Source organism: Sparus aurata, chromosome 8, assembly GCF_900880675.1.
Source record: "Sparus aurata chromosome 8, fSpaAur1.1, whole genome shotgun sequence".
Lineage (NCBI taxonomy): Eukaryota > Metazoa > Chordata > Actinopteri > Spariformes > Sparidae > Sparus > Sparus aurata.
Window position 1 is genome coordinate 3,015,065 of NC_044194.1, and position 20,103 is coordinate 3,035,167.

General features: G+C 42.6%; 1 protein-coding gene across 2 annotated transcripts in view; it reads left to right on the forward strand.

The window, feature by feature from the left end:
* Positions 1 to 1,825: 1,825 nt before the first annotated feature.
* The window catches only part of aass (aminoadipate-semialdehyde synthase), a 35,307-nt gene continuing 17,029 nt past the window's right edge, over positions 1,826 to 20,103 (forward strand). The window contains exons 1-17 of one of the 2 annotated variants that reach the window (XM_030425750.1): positions 1,826 to 1,946; positions 3,056 to 3,282; positions 3,662 to 3,838; positions 4,912 to 4,996; positions 6,000 to 6,067; positions 6,151 to 6,297; positions 6,387 to 6,465; positions 6,648 to 6,775; positions 8,697 to 8,845; positions 9,075 to 9,197; positions 9,919 to 10,030; positions 10,250 to 10,309; positions 10,898 to 10,965; positions 14,570 to 14,691; positions 14,871 to 15,000; positions 15,687 to 15,797; positions 16,367 to 16,475. In XM_030425750.1, coding sequence (XP_030281610.1) covers positions 3,064 to 3,282; positions 3,662 to 3,838; positions 4,912 to 4,996; positions 6,000 to 6,067; positions 6,151 to 6,297; positions 6,387 to 6,465; positions 6,648 to 6,775; positions 8,697 to 8,845; positions 9,075 to 9,197; positions 9,919 to 10,030; positions 10,250 to 10,309; positions 10,898 to 10,965; positions 14,570 to 14,691; positions 14,871 to 15,000; positions 15,687 to 15,797; positions 16,367 to 16,475 — 1,887 coding nt within the window. In that variant the 5' untranslated portion in view covers positions 1,826 to 1,946; positions 3,056 to 3,063. Of the gene's footprint in view, positions 1,947 to 3,055; positions 3,283 to 3,661; positions 3,839 to 4,911; positions 4,997 to 5,999; positions 6,068 to 6,150; positions 6,298 to 6,386; positions 6,466 to 6,647; positions 6,776 to 8,696; positions 8,846 to 9,074; positions 9,198 to 9,918; positions 10,031 to 10,249; positions 10,310 to 10,897; positions 10,966 to 14,569; positions 14,692 to 14,870; positions 15,001 to 15,686; positions 15,798 to 16,366; positions 16,476 to 20,103 lie in introns of those variants that run through there. The other variant, XM_030425749.1, reaches the window with a different exon arrangement.

The following is a 20,103-nucleotide window of genomic DNA, read 5'->3' on the forward strand; positions in this document are numbered from 1 at the left end:
GAAAACAGTAAATAACACATGAGATCAATACGTTGTGAGAGCCTGCAGCAGCATCATGAGTGCGCGTCGGCTGCATTAATTAATATAAAGACGAGTTAACATTTGCGTTAAAATCTCATCAAACAGAGTGAAACTGCAGTGATTGCTCTTTTTTTGAAATTTCAATGAACTTTATTGAAACAAATCAAACAAGGACACAATAAAGCAATCAGCAGCTTCACTTGTGTAGGCTGAAGGCTGAACTGTGCAGCAACACGTCAGGGAGGAAAACAAAAGAACAGTTATTAAATTAAAACTTTGTAAAAGCAGGTTGTGTTTTAACAGCAGTAATGCAAAGTAACTAAGTACATTTACTCAAGTATTGTACTCGATAAGCCGGCCATTTTGAGCTTCTTTACTTGACTATTTTCATTTTCTGCTACTTTATACTTCCACATATTGAACTTTTACTCCACTGATTTGATTCATTAATGCAAAACAAATAAACAAAAAAACAAAACTGAGAACAAAAACATTGAATCCAAACATTGAAACTTTCCAAAAGTATATATTTTCCTATTTTCCCTGCATGTTTCATTGATGAAGCAAATCAATCAGAGTCATGGTCACAGTAAAGGTGACGTTAAGGACAGTGACGTAGTTTAGGCATTTTTGGGGCTGCCTCCGTCATCGCGGGGCGACGGGCCACGCGGGGGGCGGCTCCTCGTCTCTGGCAGCTGATTGGTGGAGAGACTTCAGACGCAGCTCGTGCTCTGAGAACTTCAGCTCGCGGGCAGAGGCTCCTTGCAGACGGACGCTCGTTTTCTACCTCTGGGCAGCTCTTACGGGCGGTCACATCCACATCGGACTTGATCAAACTGTCCCCGCCCGGCTGTTCCTCTCCTCTGGACTACAAACAAACACAAACATCGCTGTGTCTTCGTGGGATAATGTTACTCACGTGCGCGGTCATACAGCACTGTAGCCGCCCACACGGGGTGCGCCGTGAACACAAACAAAGTCCCAACTGTGCGTCTCCACGGAGGAATGTTGCCTAAACCTGCAGCCACAGCCTGGCGCGTGGAGCCGGAACACTGGAGGTTCACCTTCAAAATAAAAGACAGTTGTGGTCACGACCAAACCACAACCTCTGTGTTCTGATCACTGCTGAATGGACTTCATTAACGACAGCATCATGTAGAGAACTTGAACTGGTGTGGCTTCATTATGTTTTATTATGACACACTGGATGTACAAATATTGGAATACAGACACAGAATTAGCTGCATATACAATAACATCAGACTAAGAATCAGAATCAGAATACTTTATTAATCCCGGGGGGAAATTGTTTTTGTTCCAGATGCTCCGTGCAAAGTAGAAATAGAAATATAGCTTGAATGGAAACAAGAGATAACGATAAAGATATAAATAAAATAGTGAAGTAGACAGTAAAACAATAAAGTAGATAATCTCAAGTGTAAGCGACTGGAACAGGCTGCATACATACATACAAGAGGCACTAATGACAGTAACTTTACTTCTTATACATTCCTTTCATTTTCTCATACTGTAATTTGTTGTGAAGTAATAAGCAAACTCGTTTATAAATATATATTTATATATACATACATATATATACATATATTATTACACTCTCACTTCATATATGTTAAAATAAAATAGAAAAAAATTACATCTATTACCACGAGACGAATTATCATATCTGAAACTAAGATTTGTTTTATTTTGTAATCGTAACCGGAAGCGGAAGAGTGTCCCCGGTGTGTGTGGTTGTGTGTGGTTGGTTGTGTGTGTGTGTGTGTGTGTGTGTGTGTGTGTGTGTGGTTGTGTGTGTGTGTGAAGTTGCTCGGCTCACCTCTGCGTGACTCTCCGGTGTTGTCGGTTAGCCGTCGCCACATTTGGTCGTCCGGAGCCGGCGTGGTGAACAGAACCCGGGCAGAAAGGTGAGTTGGACCCGGCCCGCCGCTTCACGTGCAGCTTATAATCAATACATGCTTTGATAAGTTACTTAATGACGTGATGTGATAGTGTGGAGCAGACCCCGGAACTGAGCCGCGCGGCTGCAGGGTGGGTTTAAGCTGATCCGACACTGCGAGCTGAATCAGCACCGAACTCCATTTACATTTTTACTGATTTTAAAATCCGCCTCTGCGTGTTTCAGCACTTATTTGAGGAGGATGCTGCTCCAGTTTACTGTGTTATTATTATTCTCACCTGTAACGGCTTCAATGTTACCGTTACATATTAATCCTATAGGCACAGATAGGCTGGCTGGTACCAAATATGAACTTTATAGAAGTTTCTGACTGAGTGGTTCATAGTTTTGTAGGAATATTTCAAACACGGTGGTTTCCAGCATGAACACTGGTCCCTCAAGGACTTTGACACATTTGGAAATCTATTTCTTGCCAAGAGTTAATGAGAAGTTCACTCCAAAATTAAAAGTCAGTCGTTGTCTGCTCTGCTAAAGGAGTCAAGTGAAGCTTCACAGAATAAATTAGTCCAGTGTTGCAGCATTCTCAGCTCGACTTGTTTTAAAATGTTTTAAAACAACCCAATAAAACCATGGAAAGGCTCTGTGCAGCTCGTATGGAGTAAACCAAGACTACGGAAGCCCAGAGATCCCAAATCTATCTGAAAAAATGGTATTTACACTCGATGCTCTCGCGTCAGACAGTGTGAGCGCCGACTCTTTTATCTCAGTGAAAACTTGAGCTCGGCAGTTCGCTGAATATCTTTTGGTTAAGGACAAAACAAGAAATCAACACAACTAATGAAGAAAAATGATCAACAGTGCCAGTAACTGTTTGCTGCAGCTGAAGCATGACGAAACAGAGAAACAGCAGTTCTGTCTCAGCCAACCGTCTGTCAGCAGCTCTCTCCCAGCAAACCCGACCTCTGACCTCTCAGTCAGATACACAAAAAAACATGGCACAGAGCAACACGCTCACATTGCATGTAACTACAGTTTGCATCACTTCCCGTATGTCACCACTCTGGATATAAGTGCTGTTGTCATCAGTCTGTGGCTCCATGTGTTTGTCCTGAGCAGGAGAAGTCATGTTCAGACTCCTCAGTCACCAGCGTAAGAGGACGCAGAGCTGCCTCGCAGCCCAGCGCCGCTATGAGCACCACAGGGCCGTCATGGCCATCCGCCGCGAGGACGTCAACCCGTGGGAGAGGAGGGCGCCGCTGGCCCCGCGCCACGTCAAAGAGCTCACCAACGCCGGCGTCAAAGTCCTGGTGCAACCGTCCAACCGCAGAGCAATCCACGAGAAGGTGAGGCAGTGAAACATGTGTCAGGAGGACAGGATTTATATAGATTATTATTATTATTATTATTATTATTATTATTATTATTATTATTATTATTATTGTGGAAGTGACATAAAAACAAATACACATCTCTGAATATTACTTGTTTATTATATGTCACAACAATAGCTTTCTTTTCAAATTATATTGTATATAGATAATACTGCCGAATTCTTCTGCACATATTTTATACATAATACGGTATTATAATGCAATGTTTCATATGTATTTATCTGGTTTTTTTACCTTTCATCACCTTCATCCATCTCATGTGATTTTTTGACTAGTTTAAAAAGTGCGAGTGCCTCTGACGGCCGTTTAAATCCGCCTTTCTTGTCGGCAGTACTACATGAGGGCGGGCGCCGTCGTGCAGGAGGACATTTCGGAGGCGTCTCTGATAATCGGGGTGAAGAGGCCGCCGGAGGAGAAGGTGATTCCCAGGAAGACGTACGCTTTTTTCTCCCACACCATCAAAGCTCAGGAGGCCAACATGGGGCTGCTGGAGGACCTGCTGACCAAGGTGAGAGACATTTAGTCACTTTGTTCCAGTCATATGTGACATGTTGCATTGTGGGACACGTAGTTTGTCAGTGTAATCCTGAGGTGCTCGGTGGGATGGCTTTTATTTGATTGGACAGTGAAGGAGAGGACGGACGACATCAGCTACATGATTCACTTTTAATATCAGTAACTTGAAGACTGCAGCACTTCTTCTGTGGGTGACTTATAATTTTTACCAAGTATAATTTGACCACAACGTCTTTACTTTTACTCAGGGATGAATTATGGGTACTGTTGAAACAGTGAGATCACCTCAGGTGCACGGTCACATAATTGATTCTCACCTTTGAAACACTTCACAGGAACATTTTGTGGTGAGAACAGGTTTCAGAGAATCGAGGCCACGCTGGCAGGAGACCAGGCTTCTATAAAAGAGGTTAGCCCAACGACAACGCCCAGTACAGATATTAAATGTCAATAAATAAAATAATTAAAAGAGACGGAACTTCCTGACACAACGACATGATGACACAGAAAAACAAACATGTCCAGATGGCAGACTGCTGCTTTAAACGGGTCAAGGTCTCTCAAACAAACTCGCTCCAGTCTCTCACTTACCGAACCTGCTGCAGCTTATTTTGTATTTTCAGAGATAGTTGATTGTTGAGTCTCGTTCCCGATTTGTTTTTGGCTCGTTGGCGGACACGACCTGCCCGCCCAGAGCGTCAGGATGTGAATGTGACTGGCGAGCTTCTTCAGCGGCATCTTAAAATCTTCATCAGCTTCAGAGTCGGAGAAGCAGGAAGCTGTTTCCTCCTCTCTGAAAGCACATTGCAGTGAATTTAAAGTTAAGTAGATTCATGAAGTCTGTCTCTTGAGCTGAGCTGCACACAACCTTTTGTTACACAAGGTGTTGCCTGTTAATGCTGCGATGATCCGGATGTAAGATGAATTAAATCTGTCTGTTCGATGATGTACAGGAGCAGCTCTGTCTTCTGTTCTGGAGCTGAGAATTTAATATTACTGTGTTTGTATCTGTTCTTGAGAAAAACTCCTCTAAAAACCTAAATCAGATGAATTTTGTCTCCTCAGGAGGTTCGTCTGATCGACTACGAGAAGATGGTGGATCCTAACGGCTTCAGGATCGTAGCGTTTGGTCAGTGGGCCGGCGTCGCAGGTAAGAAACGAGCAGATGACGGTCAGGTTTTGCATCATGTCCCGGCTGTTCAGTCATTTCTTTGGACTGTTGTGAAACCAAGTTAGATGTTCTCTGTTTAAACATTTCTGTCTCAATCAACTGGACCTGCTGTTGAGTCTGACCTGAATCAACACGACAGCTAACTGACTGACTCATCAGTGTCGTAATACTTCCTGTGACTGGATATATTCAGTCTGGATCTGGAAGAACTAACGTTAGGGCAGCTGAGGCTCAGGGGCAGAGCCAGCGTCTTGTTATCAGAAGGTCGCTGGTTTGATTCCCCTGGTCTGCATGTTGAAGTGTCCTTGGGCAAAATACTGAACCCAGAACTGCTCCTGACGTGCTGGTCGGCACCTCGCATCTGTAAATGAATGAATTATTGTGAGTCGCTTTGGACAAAAGCGTCTGCTAAATGTAGACGGCTGGATGAACGTTCAAGACGTTCAACAAAAAATCCAGATTCAGTCTTTGTCTCCTCACCCCGAGGCATATGGAAAGTTTTGTCCACAAATATTCTATATTTCTAGAGCTTCACAGCAAAACAGGGTTGTAGCAATTCTCCTCAGCAGTTGAAGTAGACAGCTGTAAAAAAAAAAACAACTCATAAAATGGCTGCGAGCATCTCGTCTGACATAAATCAAAGTCTCTGAAGGCCCCGAGATCCCAAACTGATATGAGAGGATGTTATTTACACACTGCATGCACTGTCAGCTTGTGCACCTACTTCAGACGGGTTGCACGCTAATGCTAAGCTTAAAAAACATATTTTCAGAGCAATTTGTGATCGAGAGGCTTCTGGAGCAGTTTGTAGCCATTTTATGTTTCGGTTAGTTATTAACATTTTAATCTGAAGCTTCCTGGAGCCTACAGATACTCACTTATTCTCCTAAATGATCTTAAATTACTTTACAAAGTGACAATGTTTTGAGTGAATCAAACAAAAGCCTGCAAATCAGAGCTGAGCTGTTGTTTGTCTTGGTAGGAATGATCAACATCTTGCACGGGCTCGGGCTTCGCTTCCTGGCCCTCGGGCACCACACGCCCTTCATGGTAAGACAGCGTTCCCGTTAAACCGGCCTTCTTCACCTTCACGCCATTCTTATCTCATCGCTTCACATCTCTGCTGTTCACAGCACATCGGCATGGCTCATAACTACAGGAACGTCAGCCAGGCCATCCAGGCAGTGAGGGATTGTGGGTATGAGATCTCCATGGGCCTCATGCCCAAATCTATCGGACCCGTGACGTTTTGTTTCACCGGTACCGGCAACGTCTCCAAGGTACAGTGAGACGTAAAAACATGCACAGTGGCCTCAGAAATCTGAATTTCTGTAAATTCACTCGTCTTCTTCCTTTCTTCGTCCTTCAGGGAGCACAAGACATCCTCAACGAGCTTCCTGTTGAGTATGTTGAACCTCATGAGCTGAAGGACGTCTCTGAAACACAAGGTATTGATTACTGTGATTAGATAGATAGATAGATAGATAGATAGATAGATATCAGATTACCTTTCTGCTTCAGTGTGATAACAGGATGTGAATCGTGTTTGACAGATGATAAAAAGTGCTTGTGCTATTAAAATACTTTAACTACAAACATGATTTACGTCATGTTGCTGTTTTCTTCTCAGATCTGTCCAAAGTTTACGCCACCGTCCTGAGCCGACATCACCACCTGATGAGGAAGAGCGACGGCATGTACGACCCCATGGAGTACGAGAACCACCCGGAGCTGTACACCTCGCACTTCAGGACCAGCGTGAGTCCACCTCCACCCTCCACCACCAGCAGCTCCACCCCTTCAGTTACAACACTCCTCATCCAACCTGCTCCTGTCAGTCACTCGGAGGCCTCGTCCTCTATTTCAGTCAGCGGCACTCGACAGCTGCTGGTTGGTGGCACGTGGCAGCGTCAACACAGCGCTCGTCCTGTTAAACTCTGTGTCGACTTTCATCACAGTCTGAGTCAAATGACCTCACAGAGAATGAAACCGATACGTCCATCTGATCAGTAATCCTGCACATGACAGAGAACATGTTAAACATGTTGATGTGAAAACAAACAAGTTACATTTATGCAGAAAAATATGATTAATGGCCTTTTTATTGCAACTCAAAATAATTTATATTTTCATTTTATAGTCCAAAGTGACTCTCTGTCTCCAGCTGTCCTGTTTTAGCCTGAACCCACAGAACCTACAGAACCCACAGAACCTACAGAACCCAGTGACCACTAAATGCTTCGAGTCTCTACTCAAATTGTATGAAATGTTTTGCTCTTGATTGACTTCTTGTTTCATCAGCTCATTGTTTCTGTTCTGCTTTGTATCAAAGCACGGCTGAATAAAATCGCCAAGCGGTGGATAAAAAAAAGAAAAATCAATTTTATTGAACTCACACATCCGTTAAAGAAGAACGAGAAATACCAAAGAAAAACAAAGCGTCACTCGCGCCCACTCTGTCAAGGCTGCACAAGCCCTTAAAATTCTTATTTTTTATAGAAGAAAATTCACAGAGCCGTGTTTATTATGGAGTGTGTTCGAGCTTTGTTCAAAGATAAATTGTCGTGCCTGCTTTAGTGCCACCTATAAATGAAATGTCAAAATATGAAGGATTGTTCAGAGTGCGTTCGTTATTTATGGAAAAGTAGTTCGACAGCCAACTAAAGACGATTAGAAAGGAGAAAAAAAATGAATAAGCTACTTTTTGGTACCGAATTTGTTGAAGACAGAATGAAACTGAATGAGAAGTCACGTCAATCAATCCACTTCTGTTCTCCACAGCAGGAATCTGAAGCAGGAATGTAAAGTGCAGCACGACGAGTTCGTGTGTTCACGGCCGAACTGCTCGCTGAAAGCTGCCTTTTGAGATTTGCTTGAGAAAAAACAAAACCGAGGTCATTGCAGGTTGAAAAGTTTGGAATTGATCTGAAACGGATCCGTTGAACACTGAACTCGACATGTGTGAGCTGATGTAAGAAAAAATAAAGAGGAAGGATCTGAAAAAGTCCTGGTCCATAACAGATGAACTGCGGGATGATTAGACTTGGCCTCGGTCTTTAAGGAGTTACATGCCAATAATGACTCTCAGACTCTGAGCTCACACGTGTTCTTAACGATTTAACGGTTTAACCCTGGGTGGGAATGTCCTTACAGAGTCGTTAAGGACTCTGAGTCTCCGAGACCTTATAGAGCTGTTAAGGACTCTGAGACGCAGACTCTGAGCTCACACGTGTCCTTAACGACTCTGTAAGGACAGTCCCATCCAGGGTTTTAAACTCTGGGTGGGAATGTCCTTACAGAGTCGTTAAGGACTCTGAGTCTCCGAGACCTTATAGAGCTGTTAAGGACTCTGAGACGCAGACTCTGAGCTCACACGTGTCCTTAACGACTCTGTAAGGACAGTCCCACCCAGGGTTTAAAACCTTGGATGGGAGTGTCCTTACAGAGTTGTTAAGGACTCTGAGTCTGAGTCCTTAACGACTCTGTAAGGACACTTCCACGCAGGGTTTTAAACCCTGCGACTCCCCTCCAGTTAGCTAGACCTGAAGAAGCCTCTTGAGATGATGAGAGGAGAGACGTCTTCAACAAACTGAAACGAGTCCGGTTGTCTACGGTACAGCGCTCTTTTACTGATTGATCATCAACACGGAGTATAAATGTTGTGTTATCTCGACCACAGGTGGCGCCCTACACAACCTGCCTGATCAACGGCATTTACTGGGACCCCCACACGCCCCGACTCCTCCGACGACTGGACGCCCAGAAGCTGATAAGACCGTCTAAAAGCTCACGTGTGTTCGCTGAAGGATCACCGAGGCTGCCTCACAAGTAAGAGCGCTGAGTCTGAATATCACCGGCCAGTGTAATCTCCTCCTGCTCTCCTGACACACTGACGGCTGAATGTCTGTTCTGGTGAATGGGGAGTGTGTGTGTGTGTGTTTGTGTTAGCAGTGTGTTAGCGGCTTTATCTCCACCGAGGTCAAGAGTCACATCTTTATCTTCAGTGGTGTTTACAGTCTGAGACCTCTTCAACGCCGTCTCCTCTCTCTGTCCACAGGCTGCTGGCTATCTGTGACATATCTGCCGACACCGGAGGATCAATAGAGTTCATGACCGAGTGCACAACCATCGATAAGCCTTTCTGTATGTACGACGCCGACCAGCACATAGACCACGACAGGTACGCTGCTAACACTCCTGATCTTTGTCTTCTCCCCAGCATCACCTGCCCCGCTCTGCTCCGTCTTTTACTTTCACTCTTCATCGCTTCATCTGCAGGCTGCTGGTTGTCAGACGTTATTGTTATTAATAAAAATCCCTTGTAGCCCTTTTCTGGTGAAAAAAGGATAGAATCTTAATTTATTGTTTGATAGTTTCAGATAGATCCTAAATAATCAGCTCAGAGTTGCTGGTTGTATTTTATGATTTTACAGTTGCATTCTTTATTTCTTTTATTCTCACCTTTGCACTTCCTGTTCCCTCATCTCACCGTCTGTGAATGTGTTTTCAGTTAAATGTGTGAATAAAGGTGTGTTGTTTCCACAGGCTGAACATATTTACACGTTTTACATCATTAAATGTCTCACAGTTTAATCCTGAAGCTCTTCATGTGTTAAAAACAGTTAGCGGTTGCTAACGAGTGTCTGAACGAGACTACAGAGGTTGTCGGGGACATTAAACGTCCTCACAGCGAACACGGAGACTCATCTACTCACTAGTCCGTCTTTACAGGCCACTTTAGTTACACACTGTTCTAACTCTGACTTTACAACTTGTACATTGATCAGTTTATAGAAAACCTGTGTAGTAAGACGCACCGTGATGTAATGTCAGTGTGAGCAGATGTTTCTGACAATTTGGGTTTCTTATCAGTAAACAAAATGTTGCTTCTGTCCCGGCAGCGTGGAGGGAAACGGGATCCTCATGTGCTCCATCGACAACCTTCCCGCTCAGCTCCCCATCGAAGCCACAGAGTACTTCGGAGACCGACTCTTCCCCTACATCTGGGAGATGGTAAGACGGTTTACGGTGTGAGTCGAGAGGTGAAAACAGCCGGTGTAGTCGAGGGGTTTCTGTCTCGCTCTGTGCTGCTTTCTTGGTTCGGTTTCTCTGGTCGGGTTTGCTGTGGGAGAGCGCTGCAGCAGGTTTCTGACGGCTGACGGACGGGTCGTGGGTTTCTGCCGGTGTCTGTTTTTTTTTTATTGTTTACGTTTAGCGTTGTGTCATCATCAGCTGCCATCAGACGCCACGCGGCCGCTGGAGGAAGAGGAGTTCAGCCCGCAAGTCAGAGACGTGAGTAACGTGATATTTTCATCTGTTATTTCTTCATCATTTAGAAAAACAGACTGATTACTTTGTTTTCTCAAGATAACCAAGAACTTAACTCGTAATCTCAAGATAACCACATTGAAACAAATAATTACAAGCATGGCTGCTCTTTGCTTTCAGATTAACTTCCAACCACCAACATACTTTAAAATCTATTATAAGTGACTGAAAATCTATTAAGAATTTAACTGATTGAAATCACCTCATACATCAGAAAGTATTTTACAGATTGCAGATGTTTGTTTTACAAATACATCCACATAAAACACAAAATACTGGCGTGAGAAAGTTTATTTAATTAAAATTTAACTCATTTGTCATTAAAGAAATACAAAGAGACATTTTAGATGAGCTGAAATCACTTTTTAGACATTTGTTGCCTCAGTGTTGGTTGGATTGTACTTAAAATGTGCCTCCCTAATGCATGCAACCATAAGATCTTTTGATTGATGAGATTTATTTCACTCATGCGTTTAAATTGACAATAATGAACAATAACAACGAGATTTCTAAGATCTGATCTCACCCTCGTTAATTTCTCTGTTCCTGAAGGCCGTCATCACCTCGAACGGAGCGCTGACACCGAAGTTTGAATACATCGAGAAGCTTCGGGAAAGAAGGTAAAACACAGTTCAGACATAAAATACGCTGCTGCAGTATTTATAGAATCTGTAGCGCGTGTTTGTACAGTCAGCTTGTTTTCACTGAGTTACTCTTTTAAAAAGAATAAATAAAAAATGCTTTGGAACCAACCTGTTGTATCTACGAGTTAATGCAACCAATCTGTGGATGAAATGTCTAAAGATTACGAGACAGGTAACGTTTAAACTGTGTTAACGTGTCATCATGTAGCTGACCTGTGCTCACTGTATTAACAGTAGTGTTGTCAGTGCAGAGATGCTCTGTAGGGTCCAGTTGTTCCTGTTTTCCCTCCTTAACTTTCCTCCTCTTGTAGCGTTGCAGTTTGTGTTGTAGCGTCCTCAAGCCAGCGGCGCTGAGACCCGGACTTGTAGCGACTAACACTCACCGTGTGGTTGTTCCCGCACAGCGCTGCCCTCTGGTGTCCGCTGTGCCAACCTGCCTCTGCATTAACACCTTGCATGGCTAGCGTGCTAACAAGCCGCAGCTGCTAGCCAACGTTACGCGCTGGACGCTTTGGTATCGAGGGGTAGAAACACCTTTTCTTCTCACTTCCCCTCCAAAGCCGCCGCCCACCCCTGTCTGTCGCATCAGTCTGTTTGACTCGCTTCATCTTGTAGTTTTTAAGTTTGGACAGCCGGTGTCACCAGAGTCACATGAGAGGATCAATATCAGTTTCATTTCTGTGCGGCACGCCTGAGACGGGAGGTGTTTAGCCTAGCTTAGCATAAAGACTTGATGTTGAGGGGAACTGCTAGCCTTTAGTGTTGTTGGATTTTAGATTTTGTGTCTGTTGAGGTTCAGAGTCTGGTGGATTTGGCGATATACTCGACCAATTGCAGAAGTTTTTGTACCTTTTTAGTCATTTACATTTACGGCAATATATGTAAACATTGGGCCCAGGTTTTTAAAAATACCAGAATTCCCCTTTAAACCTGCTACCAAGCTGACACACCAGAGGATCCTTTTATTGTTTTAATGACCTCTGACCAGCTGCCACCTTTGTATTAGTTATTTTTTATTTATCTATTTATTTTGTATTTTTCCTCTGGAGCTAGGCTAACAGTTCCCCCCAGTTTCTAAGCTAAGCTAGGCTAAAAACAACCTGGACTCTTTCCTGGACGCTCAGAGATGAAATCGATCTTCTCGTCTGACTTTGTGTGAGACAGAAAAACAAACTATCCATCTGCATGTTTGTCATTTTACTCACAATCTGTGAAAATCCTCATCAGCATCCTTTGACGTTTCATCATTTTAATCTGCTTTGATTAATTCCTCGATCTTTATTCTGTCGATTGATTACACGTGTTGCTTCTCCTTCAGCCGTCGCTGCTTATCTGCAGCTTCAGTTCATGTTGCTTTTGTTGCATTTTAATGAGCTTGTCTCAAACCTATACTGACTCCATACATCTGACTGTAGAGTAATCGTTTTGTTTTCTTCATCTTATTAATATTCAGGCTCAGTGCAGATTTGATCTTCTGTGGCTCTTAACAGCTTGTCTGAGGAGATTTCAGCTTCGTCTTGAGACTGTTTTTCACACCACAGAGTCTCGCTGGCTCATATTTAGGCCACCTCTAAGACGTGATGACGTTTCTTCCTAATTGTATCATTTTTTCCAGACAAGCCATGCCACCAAATCTTAATCCTTCTGATTGAGTTTGGCTCCTTAAGATATGTAAACTCGGGGAGAACTCTTCCTGAGGGAACGGCTCTCTTTTCTTTTTGTTTTTTAATTAATAAGGCGATGCTCGGCGGCCCGTCGGACCTCCAGTCAGTCCCGCTGCGACGCGTGCATGTGTGCGGTGTCGCATCCAATTAGGCCAAAGCTAACGAGTCCAGGGGTCTGACTCGTGGGGGGGTTTGAGGCGGGTGGTGCTGGTGGGATATTAATGCCACAGGTCAGTCGAGTTGGCGCCTGCATTGTGGTGTTATTGTTGTTATGACGAGGAAGCAGAATCACAGACTTTTTAACTGAATCCAGTTGTTTGGTGAAGGCGTGTTTATTAATTAATTAAAATGACAGAGAGATGATGGACTCACAAGACTTTCATCAGGCAGGAGATCCAACCTTCTTATTCTGTCATATTTAATTTAATCACAATTAACTCAGTTATGGAATATAACTATTTAGATTAAGATCTTGTGGTTTTGATTATAAAGTTTGGAACGTGTTAAATTAACACGTGCTCTTATTTTGTAAGTGCAGTAACATCCCTGATGGAGCTGCTGAGTTCTGATTTACTTTTTTTTTTTTTTAAAACAACACAACTCAACAGAAATCTGCAGATTTTTCATTTTCATTAATTAATTGGTCTCGTCCTCCTCCTCCCCTCCTCGTCCTCGTCCTCCTCCTCCTCCTCCTCCTCCTCCTCCTCCCTGCCTGGCTCTCCCTCCTCGTCCTCCTCCTCCTCCTCCTCCTCCCTGCCTGGCTCTCCCTCCTCGTCCTCCTCCTCGTCCTCCTCCTCGTCCTCCTCCTCGTCCTCCTCCTCGTCCTCCTCCTCCTCCTCCTCCTCCTCCTCCTCCTCCTCCTCCTCCTCCTTCTCCTCGTCCTCCTCCCCCTCCCTCCTCTTCCTCTCCCCTCCTCCCGGTTCAGCCCAAATTATCATCAACATCATCATCATCATCAGTCCCTCTGATACTTTTTAATTTAATTTGATCATTAAAGTCTAGCTGCTACTTTGACTTTGTACACATTGTTAAATTAAACTAAATTCAGACGAATATGAGCTCACTTATTTAAAAAAGCAAAATCACAGGAATTCAATTTTATCTCAACATTTAAAGATATTTAACTGATTCTTTCAAAGGCCTTTGAGTCCATTAGACAAACTGTCTGAAGCACTGAAGTATCATAATGGTATTATTGTTAGAGAAAAATGTGATTTTACATTGTGCTCGTTTTATGCACAGTGTCCGTTTTTTTTCTTTGTTGTGCAACTTAATTGCCTCGTCTGTCGCGTTTGCTTTTCTAGTTATTTGTCCAAGAAGTAAGTTCACTGACATCCAACAGGAAACATCAGCACGTTCCCTTGTTGAAGACTTTATTGATCCCTCAGACGGGAAACTCACTCGTCAGAGCAGCTCAAGGGTGGAATTACAGAAAAATAAAAATAATAGACAATATACACACACAAGATGAATTAAAACATATTTCACCATTATCTGATATATTTTTATCCGATATTATTTAAATAAATGTTTTACTTTAAGCTGAATTTAAACTAAATCAGATCCTGCAATAAGATTTCTATTTTTCTACTTTCCTGTTGTGCAAAATGTGTAGAAAGTCAAAGTTGTGTGTCTGATTTATTTATTCATTAAGTTTAATCCTCTCGTGGGTGAATAGACTGGTTTCCATTCAACTTCCTGTGTTCAGTGACATCATTTTGATAAAACCCTCGTTGTCATAAAGCAAATTTGATGGATATTTAAAATCACGACTTTATTTAAAACCTTAAGATTTAGTTTTTAACGTCGCAGCCTGATGGATGGAAACACAGTAACTTGGACCCACTGCTGTTTTTATTGTGTGTTGAAGTTTTTGTGATGTGTCTCTTTAAGTCCGTGTGTCTGATGTCCTTCAGGGAAAAAGCTCAGATCATGAAAAAGTCCGGGATGAAGCGGGTTCTGCTGCTGGGTTCTGGATACGTCTCCGGACCGGTAGTTGAGTATTTGACTCGCGATGAGAAGACCCAGGTCACTGTGGGTGAGTTTGTCTTATATGTAACGACACAATCGTAGAATCAGAGGTCGACTTTACATCTGAAAGTCTCGACTAACTGTGATAATAACCACAGTGAATCCAATCCAAAGTGCTTCAGAACCCTGTACATGTATGACCCTCCACTGACTGGGTTTCCTGTTTCTTCCTCGCTTGTTTTTTAGCGTCGGTGCTGCTGAAGCAGGCGGAGGAGCTGGCAGCCAAATATCCAAACACCATCCCCGTCACGCTGGACGTCGGCAGCCAGGAAGGACACCTCGACTCTCTGGTCAAAGATCACGACCTGGTCATCAGGTACGGCAGGAGCTACGGTTGCCTTGTAATTGTCCTTTTTAAAGACACATTTTCTGACCACACCCCCAAAAGTAGGCGGGGCCTGAGGGACACCAGCAGCTATAGTGGATTATTTGCGTCCTTTCTTTGTCTGTTCAGCACGTTGTCGTCTCCTGAGGCCTTCCTGTCACTTACTTGTACTTTACCTGAGTATTTCCTTTTTCTGTTACTTCCACATTCATCATGGAGGCAAATATTGTACTTTTATTTCACTACATTTATCTGATAACTTTAGTTACTAGCTACTTTGCAGATTACATTCTTCATAAGAGCCAATGCAGCACATTTTTTGATTTACTAATGATTTAATTACCAACTGGATTAAAAAAGAAAAACACTGATTCTTAATAAACAGTATTTACATACATGTTAATATGTGTATAACTCACTCGTACTTTTGATACTTGTATACATTTGATATCAGATACTTCAAGTCCTCCTTGCATTGGTGACTTTTCCTTTTACCCCAGTAATGTTTTAAGAGGATGTCTTTACTTTTACTTAAGTTTGACATTTGGGTACTTTTTACAACACCGACACGCTCCGAGTGAAATCCAACGACCCTCCCAACTAATACTTATAGCTTAAGAAAGTGTCGACCCAGGCTGGATCTTGTCCTGACCTCTCGCCCTCCTTCTGCTCCTCAGCGTGCTGCCGTACTCCTTCCACCCACTCATCGCCAAACACTGCATCAAGAGGAAGGTGAACATGGTGACGGCGAGTTACCTGAGTCCCGCCATGAAGGAGCTGCACGGCAGGTGACGACGACCGAACACACTGCAGGAAATATGAACATGTGCCGTTTGACACAAGAGGGACGTTTTAACGAGAAGCTTCGCACCTGAAATCTTGATTAACATGTGATCATGTGACATCATGGTTGAGTTAGAAGGCGATCATGGGTCAATATGATATTAATGAAGGTGTGATGTGGAAATGTTAAACCTCCAATCTTGTTTCTGGCTGTTTGATTTGTTAAATGAACAACATCTGCATATTCAGTGAGGTTGTATTTTTTCATGGAGAAAAAACAGATGAAATAGACAGAAATAGATTCATTTATGTTGAGGAAATGAAACAGTTTCTAATTCAAACTGTTCTTAATGTCACAGGTAAAACATTTAGAACAGCACCAAACACAATCAGCTGATAACATGAAGTCACACACACAAAAACAAAAACATGTGGAAGAAAATTAGCTTTAGAGCAACAACACTGGTTCAGTCTGGTGGTGAGTTTTTTGTTGTGTTGTCTTTTTCGGTGTTTTGAATCAAGAGATGCTGAAACTGTGTGTGTATGTGTGTTTGTGTGTGTCTGTGTGTGTCAGTGCGGAGGAGGCGGGCATCACCATCGTGAATGAGATGGGACTGGACCCGGGCATCGACCACATGCTGGCCATGGAGTGTATCGACCGGGCCAAAGCTGACGGCTGCACTGTGAGTCAGCAGCACACACTCTTGACTCTGTGTGTGTGTGTGTGTGTGTGTGTGTTTGTATTTCTATTCTGGTGGGGTCCATGACCTGACAAATGACTCACACCGTGGGGTCCAGTTTTTGCCGTGGGGACCGAGCGCTGGTCCCCACGGGCACGAGCATTGCAATCAATAGAAAACAGCCTGCTGATATGCCTGGTGCAGTTTTCTTTAAAAAAAAAAGTGGACCCCATGCAGTCGATTTTCACAACTTTGTGTGTGCCCTAGTGGTCATAGGGGGTACTGCGGTGTGTGAGATTCCACCGTGGGGTCATATTCCTGACTCCACCGTGGGGTCTGACAAAGTGTGTAACTGTGTACATCATGTAAACTTAATATCTTATGAATATTATTACAGTTTGTTCATTTTAATATGACCAGAATTATATATTAACAAATTAAATTTCCTAAAATCAAAACGTGAGTCCATTTAATTGTTAAACATTCTTTTAAAGTGGTTTTATTCTTTGGAAGAAACTGATGACATATTTGTTGGCCTGAAGTACACAAAAAATATTATTAAAATATGATTTGTAAATAAGTAAAAGGTCTGTTTCTGTATTGGTAAAACTGGCCTAAAGTAACAATTAACAAGAGTGAAAACACTGAGGAGGAAAGAGAAGAAATGTGAGGAACGCATCAGCAGTAAAGAGATTTCAGCCACAACCACCATGAACCTATGGACTAGATTTGTTTTTTTCTGTTATAATTGAAACATTACCTTTGCTGGTGTTCAAGTATGTGGAATGTGTAAATTTGTGTTTAATTGCTGCTCTGCTATCAATGGTAATGTTTGAAGTCTGTTATAACATACAAGATATGTATAAAACATCATATACCAACATTGACTGATATGAAAAAAGAACTACTGATAAAATGTGCTGCTATATCACCCAGCTCTAATACATAGTAAACAGAGTCCAAAGGAGATCAAAGTGGTTCAAGTTGAGACATCTGAGGGAAGAGATAATGGCCAGATATAGACCAGCAATGGTACACTGAACCCAGCAAGAGACACAAATGCTTTTCAGTATTTGGATGACAATTTTTTTAATCTTGAATGCAATGATCACATCCAAAGCCCAACAAACCTTTAAGGGAGAGACTTCAATCACAGATATGGGTTAATGCTATGAAAGAGGAAATGGGTCCACTCAGGGAGAATGTGTCATGGTCTGGCTCTGCGTCCCTCGGTTGCCCTTCTCCATCAGTTCACTAGATATCCTGAGACATTGTCCCTGTTTGTTTAGTTTGGACTTAGTGGGATAAGTTTTATTTGAGTTGTATCTTTGGAAGTAGTCAATCTTTGTTTTCACTTTGGTCTAAGCTCACGCAGCCTATACATTATTAGTCTCAGTGTTGAGAATTGCGTTGTCTGTTTGTTTCTGTGTCCCTCCTCTGTGTTTCCCTCCAGACCTGTCCTGCATCCGCTTTGTCAACCCAGCCCTGTGTTTTCCCCAGCCAGTCAGTTCCTTTCCTGTTCCACTGCTTCATCACCATATTCCCCTCACCAGAGTTTCCCACCCATCTCTCAACCTGCACCTCATCCCCTTGTTAGTTCAGTTTGTACTTAAGTCCTGTTTTTAAATTCAGTCTTGTTGGATCATCTGTTCTGCATTATTCTGCTTGCCTGCACTCCTGAGTCCTGTTCCTGAGTTGAACGAATAAAGATTCATTCTTCAGTTCTTGTTGCCTGCCATCTGCTTTAGGGTCCACCTGCTGCACTCCACCATTATAGAATGAGACATTCACTATAAACCCAAGTTTAAACTGAGGTTAAAAACTGACTGGAGGGTGAAAATTCACAACTGAAGCTTATAGCAAGTATATACAGTCATAAAAAAACTATTATACACTTCTATGCACTCTATATACTGTATTACCTGTACCTGCTGTAGTTATTTTAGGTTGTGCTAATTTTAACTACTTTAATATACTGCTAGTTAGTTTAATCTACAGTAATGTATCAAACTCTAAAAGATCATCATATGTTTGTAGCATCACTGTCCTGAGTCAGCAAGCTCAGAAACAGTCCTGTGCCTCTACAAACTGAGGCTACAGTTAGCAATGTGCTGATATTCATACAAGTTGAGGCTACAGTTAGCAGAGTGCTGATATTCATACAGACTGAGGCTACAGTTAGCAGAGTGTTGATATTCATACAGACTGAGGCTACAGTTAGCAATGTGCTGATATAAACTAGTTAGTAGTGTGCTGATATTCATACAAGCTGAGGCTACAGTTAGCAGAGTGCTCATATTCATACAGACTGAGGCTACAGTTAGCAGAGTGTTGATATTCATACAGACTGAGGCTACAGTTAGCAGAGTGTTGATATTCATACAGACTGAGGCTACAGTTAGCAGAGTGTTGATATTCATACAGACTGAGGCTACAGTTAGCAATGTGCTGATATGAACTAGTAAGTAGTGTGCTGATATTCATACAAGCTGAGGCTACAGTTAGCAGAGTGCTCATATTCATACAGACTGAGGCTACAGTTAGCAGAGTGCTCATATTCATACAGACTGAGGCTACAGTTAGCAGAGTGTTGATATTCATACAGACTGAGGCTACAGTTAGCAGAGTGTTGATATTCATACAAGCTGAGGCTACAGTTAGCAGAGTGCTCATATTCATACAGACTGAGGCTACAGTTAGCAGAGTGCTCATATTCATACAGACTGAGGCTACAGTTAGCAATGTGCTGATATTCATACAGACTGAGGCTACAGTTAGCAATGTGCTGATATTCATACAGACTGAGGCTACAGTTAGCAATGTGCTGATATAAACTAGTTAGTAGTGTGCTGATATTCATACAAGCTGAGGCTACAGTTAGCAGAGTGCTCATATTCATACAGACTGAGGCTACAGTTAGCAGTTTGCTGATATTCATACAGACTGAGGCTACAGTTAGCAATGTGCTGATATAAACTAGTTAGTAGTGTGCTGATATTCATACAAGCTGAGGCTACAGTTAGCAGAGTGCTCATATTCATACAGACTGAGGCTACAGTTAGCAGAGTGCTCATATTCATACAGACTGAGGCTACAGTTAGCAGTTTGCTGATATTCATACAGACTGAGGCTACAGTTAGCAGAGTGTTGATATTCATAGAAAAGGAGTCTACAGTCAGTGTAGAAGTACATCTGGGTTGTGTTTTGGTCTAACAAAGAGCGATACACTAATTTTCTGGGAGTCGAAGACACTGTACGCAGTTGCATTGTATTTTGCAAGCAGAATTGGCGGAAACCACACAGATTGTATGTAGTGTCAGCCTGTACAACTCTTTGAGGATAAGCAAAGTGGAATCAGTGGCTGTATGTAATTGTTTCATAGAAAATTGCTATTTCTTATGCTAATGCTGTTTCTAATCGAACTTTATGCAGGGTTTTTTTGTTAATACCATCATCTTCTGCATTATTGACTCGAATATCTGGATGTCCGAGAATTTCCCGCAGCTAAATATTGATAAGATTGAGGTAATCATTATTGGCCCTAGCATAGCTAATCCTCATACCTCAAAACATCTGTCCCAAATTATAGCCTTAAACTGCAAACATCTTGGGGTCACCTTTGATAACCACC